The sequence below is a fragment of the Nannospalax galili genome, unplaced genomic scaffold, assembly GCF_000622305.1.
Source record: "Nannospalax galili isolate Female #2095 unplaced genomic scaffold, S.galili_v1.0 scaffold397, whole genome shotgun sequence".
NCBI classification, from domain to species: Eukaryota; Metazoa; Chordata; class Mammalia; order Rodentia; family Spalacidae; genus Nannospalax; species Nannospalax galili.
This window is the reverse complement of record NW_008341879.1, coordinates 1,840,806-1,847,724: the sequence shown is the minus strand read 5'-3', so window position 1 is coordinate 1,847,724 and position 6,919 is coordinate 1,840,806. Positions and strand designations below refer to the sequence as shown.

The 6,919-nt window shown below is 40.7% G+C and overlaps 1 protein-coding gene across 1 annotated transcript in view; it reads left to right on the top strand.

The window, feature by feature from the left end:
* Window positions 1-1,939: 1,939 nt before the first annotated feature.
* Window positions 1,940-6,919, top strand: part of Ythdf3 (YTH N6-methyladenosine RNA binding protein 3) — a gene marked incomplete in the record, with an annotated part of 34,796 nt that continues 29,816 nt past the window's right edge. Inside the window, 3 exon segments of the mRNA XM_017799227.2 lie at window positions 1,940-2,301; window positions 2,682-2,706; window positions 5,770-5,915. Of these exon segments, the coding sequence (XP_017654716.1) occupies window positions 5,858-5,915 (58 nt within the window).

The following is a 6,919-nucleotide window of genomic DNA, read 5'->3' as shown; positions in this document are numbered from 1 at the left end:
ACCCCCCCAAAACAAACCCCAAAACATAAGTAAGGCTCATTTAGTCCCTCCCCCCTTCACTTTTTGCAGTGCTGGGGATTGAACCTTGAACCTACAGCCTCACACTCTAGGCAAGTGCTCTATCACTAACCATATTCCTAGCTGTTGGATTTTCTTTAAAAAAAAATTTTAAATTACATTTATTTTTAATTAGTCCTTTAAAAAAAGATTTTTAATCATGTATATAAGTGTGTGTGTAGGCATTGAGTGCAGGTGTCAGTGGAGGCACAAGAGGGTGCCCTATCTCCTGGAGCTGGAGTTACAGGTGGTTATGATGTAGGTGCTGGATGCTGGAAACCAAGCTCCAGGCTTCTGTAAGAGCAGTACTCTTTCAAGTGCTGAGCCACCTCTCCAGCCCCTATTTATTTATTCTATGTATGTGAGCTTGCATGCCATGGTACACATATGGAGATCAGAAAACAACTTTCAGGACTGAGTTTTCTCTTTCCACCATTCAGGTCTCAGGGATCAAACTCAGGTTATCAGGCCTGGCAGCAAGTGTCATTTTGCGGGCTGTTAATTTATTTCCACAGTTGTGGAAGGCTTATCTTGTGTCACAGATTGTACGTCTAAGATTTTCCTTTCATGAAGAAGTCAAGGTTTAGTTAGGTTCAGCGATTTTCCCAAGGTTATAAACGAATTATTCCCAATTCATGGCTCAAACTTACATTGGCTGGGTTCTAAAGCCATGCTCCAAAGATAATTAAGGATCATAGAAAAGGCTGCAAGTTTTGATAGTCTTCTCTTGTACACGACCTTTCAATTTCCCAGCCTCAGGACCTCTACCAACTAACCTTACAAAGAATGTTTGTATGAGAGAGGAAGATAGGGAGAGCAAAGGGGAGGAGAACCTTAGGAAATGCAAGGATTCTCAGCCTGGGACCTGTGGCCAAAAACTGAGAAGGGATTCTGGCTTAAAAACGCCTTTTCATGATTTACATGGAAAGTGGTCTGTCAAAATGTTTCAGTCTACTGTGGGCTGGAGAGATGGGTCAGTGGTTATGAGCATTGGCTGCTCTTGCAGGGAACCCAGGTTCGGTTCCCAGTACCCACATGGCAGCTAATAACCTTCTGTAACTCCAGCTCCAGGGGATATGTCATCACCCTGTTCTGCCTGCCTCCCACACTGCATCAGCATGCAGTGCACTTACATACATGCAGGCAAAAGAGTAATACACATGAATACAAAAAAAATAAAATGTTTCTACAATTCAGATCTAAAATCTTGTGTCAAAAGGCTGTATGGTTTTGCAACTTTTTTACTTTATAAATTAGCATTTAAGCTAGATAGCTTTGAAGTTTCCAAAGGCGTTGGATAAATTATTTCCTTGCAAGGAGTTAACACTACACCTATAAGGCAGAAGATGTGTCTTAAGAGAAGGTAAAGTTGAAAAAAAATGTCAAAATGTTGCAAATGGGCTGGCTTCTTTTGATTTTGCCCACTGGTAAACAAGTAACATTACTAGCTGCTACTGGGAGGTTAACATTCCCACAAGGGAAACTGTCTTGCAACTGTTACAGGGAAAGCTACTTTACACATTCATAAGAACCCAACCGAGGGCTGAGGGCTGAGGAGAGAACAAAGTGCAACACCAGCCTCAGGCCTGCAGGCTGTTTTCAGTGCAGAGCCGGATGTGGCGTTCCTGCGGTTTGCAGACAAAACGCGGTCCGGGACGCCTAGTAATTGCCTTCCCAGTGTGGGTGCCGGACCACTTCAGCTGCTCCAGCCTCCACGAACGTCCCGCCTCCAGGGTCCAGACTTGAAGACGCAAACAATCAAAAGGGAAGCCACGCCAAGGGACGTTCCGGCAGTGCGCATGCGCCACCCCCGGCCGAAGATGACGTAGGGTGGGGCGGGGCGAGGGCCGGGGCGGAGCCAGGTCCGGTGGCGGGAGGGTGGGGGAGGAACGGCGAGGTGAGCGCGGACGTCAGAGTGGATAGCGGAAGGTCAGGGCGGCTCGGAGCGGAAGTGAGACTCGGGAGTCTGTCCGCCATTGTGGACCCCAGAAGCGGAGAGCGAGCGGGGAAGAGGAGCGTGCAAGCGGAGAAGCGGGCCCCTTTCGCCGATCCCGAGCGCGAGGCCCGCCTTTTGGTGTCCCCGCGAGCGGCTGCAGCGGCGGCGGCTGGAACAGGTCTTGCCCAGTGCGGCAGCCGGCTGCTGTGAGTGCTCGGGGAGAGGCCCAGGCGGCGGCGGCGGCGGCGGCGGCGGCGGCTCCTCCTCTCGGGTTGCGGTGAAGAATGTCAGCCACTAGCGTGGATCAGGTGAGGGAGCCGAGGCCCCGGGCTCGGTGGAGGCCGGAGCCGCAGACTCCACCCTCGCGTGGGGCTCCGGCTCCTCCCCGCCGCCGCCTGCAGCCCCATAACGGTGCTCCGGGCGCCGCCGCCGCGGGCCGACGTGCACGCTGCCTGCCGAGCTTGCAGCTGGGTGCGGGTGGCCGCTCCGAGGCCGGATGCGTCCCGGGCGGCGGACGCGGGCGATGCCGAGGGGCGGTGGGAGGCCGAGAGGCGGAGTGGCTGCCGCGGATCCGGGGGTTGACTCCTACGCGGATTGTTCAAAATAACTTGTGTCTGTAATGTCTCCGATTAACACACTTTTCTTTCCTCTTTTTCCCCTTTACCACATCTTTCGACTTGCTCCACAGAGACCTAAAGGGCAAGGAAATAAAGGTGAGTTTGGATGATTTTATTCTTCTCGGATGCTGCCTTGAAGTTATTTTTAAACCGTGAGCTGTTTCTTGTCTTTTGGTTTTGTTTTAAAGTAGAAAGGTTAGAAAAACATCCACGGCTGAGGCCACCGGCGTGTAGGTACTTCCTTGGTTTGAAGCTACATTTGTAGAAACCGAAGTATTAGAAGAAACAGCTCTGACTTGGTTGTATTTTAAGTAGGCAGCATTATTGTGAATGTAAAGGTATTTATTCAGTTTCCCACCTACCTTTGTTACATAACTTGTCAGAAAAATTTCTACGTGTGTGTATAGTTGAGTTCATTTCTAAAGTAGACATTTTGTTTGGCATGTCTGGGTTACATTTAGACTTGCAATTCACATAGCATTTCATGACACATTAATGAAAATCGTGCTGTTAAGCACTGATTCTGTAGAAGTCACAAGCCGTACAGAACTCATGGCAACAAGTGTGTAATCTTATTGTATAGTCCTGATTGCAAGGTGTATCTCAATCTGGTGTTTTACAAAGGCTGGAGAAGGAAATAATTTGTGTGCTTGCTGCTGGGATTATATGACTTGCTGTTTAAAAATTTTACATGGAAGGTAAAGCATTTAAAACATACGTAGTTTGTATTTATTCCTGTGGAACAACGTAGCCAGCTGACTGAAACATTATGACATTAATCATGTGATACTAGTATAGAACAGTAACTGCTTTCTTGGAGTTATGCCAATTAAATAACATTACAGTGAATTATGTATTTATAACATTTTATAATAGGGTCTGAAATGACAGTAAATACAGTTACACTTCCTGGTTTTCTTTCTTTTTTTTCCCAGTAACAAAGTACTACTTAGAAAATAGGTCTGTAATAGCCTTTAGATGTATGTTTCATGTTTCTGAAATTTTTCTTAAGAGTTTTTATGTGCTGTTGTAAAGCTGGCTAATTTGAAAACAATTAGGCTCTCCACAGATTAATTTCCTTCATGCTGTATTACCTTTTACATAAGGATTTGTATGTACTATATACTTGGCAGTGTGCTAGGTAACACATTTACTGCTTTATTTTAATTAATAGTATTTTCTTTAAACATAGAAGCATTTAGGACTTTTAATTTTTAGAAGTTCAACTTTATTTTCAGAATTTTCTGTGCTGTAATGATAAACTTCAGAATTAGATATTGTTTACTTTAAATTCTTACATATTTGTTAATTAAAAAAGAATGTGGTTTTTTTGGTTTTTTTTTTTTTTTGTTTCTGTTTTGTTTTTGGCTAGGTTGACCATTAGAAGACTTTATAAAGTTACAAATTGTGAAATTCTGTGGTCAATTTTGCCTAGCACAAATTATTTTATCCTAGATCTATGGGGAGGTGGCACTTTGCAAGGCTATTTGTAATGCTAAGGGTTTTGTTACCTGCTTTAAGGTAAGTATGTAAGTTAAGTTTTTGTTTGAAGGTGAAATAGATCATTGTAAGCTAGTACTAGATTGCCACGAGTTTGATTTATGACAGGATCATTTCATTTTGGCATGACTTAGTGATCTCTCTGATATTATAGACACCAGTTGCTTACAAATCACATTATTGGATAAAAATTAGCTACAAATGACATCACGTGGTGACTAAATTTTTATAAGAATTTTTAATCTGTCAGTGTTACTTTGAACTTTATATTTAGGTACATATACAAATTGTTTATTTGAATAGATCTTTATTCCAAAAATTTTTCTTATCTTTTTGTTCAATGCATAATTTAATCCCAGGATAAGGATAATGGACTGGAATTTCTTTGAATCCTGGGTTCTAAAACTACTTGTGGCTGCTGATTTGCCAAGTTTGCCGAGCGCATTTTACCTTATCACAGTTGCCCTTCTAGAAACGAAAAAATAACTGACTGTAAATACCATTTTGTAAAGATTGGTGTAGTTACTATAGTTTGTTGTTCTAGTAACTATTTGTTGGATTTCTTTTCATCTTCTGAAGGGGTGGGGAAGAAAATGCTGGACTAGAAATATTGGTAATCTATTTTGTTGTTTTAAAATGGTAGCTGCTGTAATCCAAACACATGACAAGCTGAGTTAGGGCAGCTAGTGAAATGAAGGTAGGAGCTTTATGTTTTTGAGAGAAACTTCTGCCTTAGCTGACTTAATTTCAAGCTACTGAAATTGTTTTATAATAATTCTATCTACTGTTATCAAACAGAAAGTACAGCTTTTCTTCTTGCTTTACAACCATAAAGAATATGTTTAGTAATTTTGAATTCAGAACATAAGAACCTTATGTTCCTAAGACATTAAAAAAAAGTAGTTGATTAAATGCAGTATCTGAGATGCTCTATTTTCTGAATTATCTTCAGTTGACAGTGTTAGCCTAACACCTGACTTTAGTGTTAGCTGATTTCTGCTAAGGTTTTCTTGCATGTCCTTAAGGACTTTATGTACCGAAGGAGTGACAAGGAGTTCTCTATTGCCGATTTGTGAAGCAAATGAAGTTATGACTAATAAATTTAGGCTTACTTGTTTGCACATTTTTAAATCTTTTTTAACTAATAGGTTTTTGCTATGTGAAATACCAGAACTGTTGTGGTACTTGGCAAGAATAGAACCAAAGGATAGTTAAAATTTAAGGGTAATTCTTTATCTGTTGGTCCATAATTATTTATTAACAGTAAATTTTGCTTACCAGAATAGAGGTGTGCTATGTCTTCATTTGTGTGTCAGATGTCATCTTGGGCCTTCCTGCTTCCTTTCTTCTGTCTTTTAAGTTTATATAAGTAAACAGCACGTGGCAAAGAATTGATCTTTTCCTCCTCTTTTTTTTCCCTTCTCCTATAAGAGGGACATGTACATTATTTTATACAACTTTAAAAGAATTAGGTTGTTTGAATGTTTCAGAAAAGTAGTATATTTTGACTATATTATGTTGTATTTTTTTTCTCTATCCTCCCCAGAAATGATTTCAAAGCTCCTTACTATCATTATTTTAGGGTTCATTTTATTATTAATCCTCACAACATTCCTGTAAGGAGATAGAGGGTATATGGTATTGTCGCTGTTTTTGTAGGTGGGAAAACATGATGCACACATCTGTTGACTTTCCTAACTTGATGTAGTCAGGACCAGAGCAAAGAATCACCTGGCTTCTAAGGCCCATGTTCTATCTTGATTTGACTCTGCTTCATAGGGCAGAGGAAACAGGCGAAGAATCATGTAAGTCATCTGTTCTTTTTTCCCCCTGGAGAACGTTTACACAATATGGAAGTGCCTTAGATTTCATTACTGTTAAGTGGCTTTCAGTCTCTAAGACATTAAATTGTCATTAAACAGTGTTCAGAAAACTAAAGTCTTATAAAAAGAGTTTAATTTTAAGAAAAAATATGCTTCTGAAATTGAAGGACTAGTTAGTATCTCATTTGGAGTTTTTAAGTAGGTACTTTCTGATTATATTAGCAGTATGGACTAGATTCTGAGAACTAATTGGTGCAAGGATAGAACTTTGTAATTTTATGGTGATTGACTATTTTAAATACTGGCATATATATACATTATATATGTGTAAGATATATGTAAGTTTAATAGTTCAATAGTAAGAGACTTCTTTTCAACAAGTAAAAGACCATGCATTACCTCTTTTGTTAGAGGCGCTGTTGATAAAGGAGTAGTGGGAAAGAACAGGTATATCAGAGTTTCTTAGATTTCAGAGATTAGCCCAGCCCTCAAGGGGCATTGGATGTATTCCTGTGGCACCTTTCTTTTTATTTAGTAGTGGCTGTCACATATTTCAGTTCCGGGGGACACATTTAGCTTAAGCCTATCTCATGCAGCCCCTTTGAAATACAGTGAAATCACAGAAGTGGAAGTCAGGATGAGGTTGATCTTCAGGTTGCTCTTACAGCCTTGAGGGGTCGGGCTGTATCATAGAAGTCTACTTGGAAGACTTGAGACTCAGTAGCTTTACTTTTGAGTAAACCCTGCTGCTCATTGTATGGCAAAGAAGTAGGGGATTTCATAGATCTTTGCTTCTAAGCCACTGCTAAACTAATAACATTACACTTTAGGTGGTGGACACATGGCAAAATTAAGAGTTAATGAGAATGTTGTCATACTATAGAAGAACATACAAACTATAACTCCAATGTTAATTTGTAATATCTGTGACGTAGTTTTTAGCTGTAGATCTTCAGACCTTGAAGTTTTATTTTTTGTTTTATTTA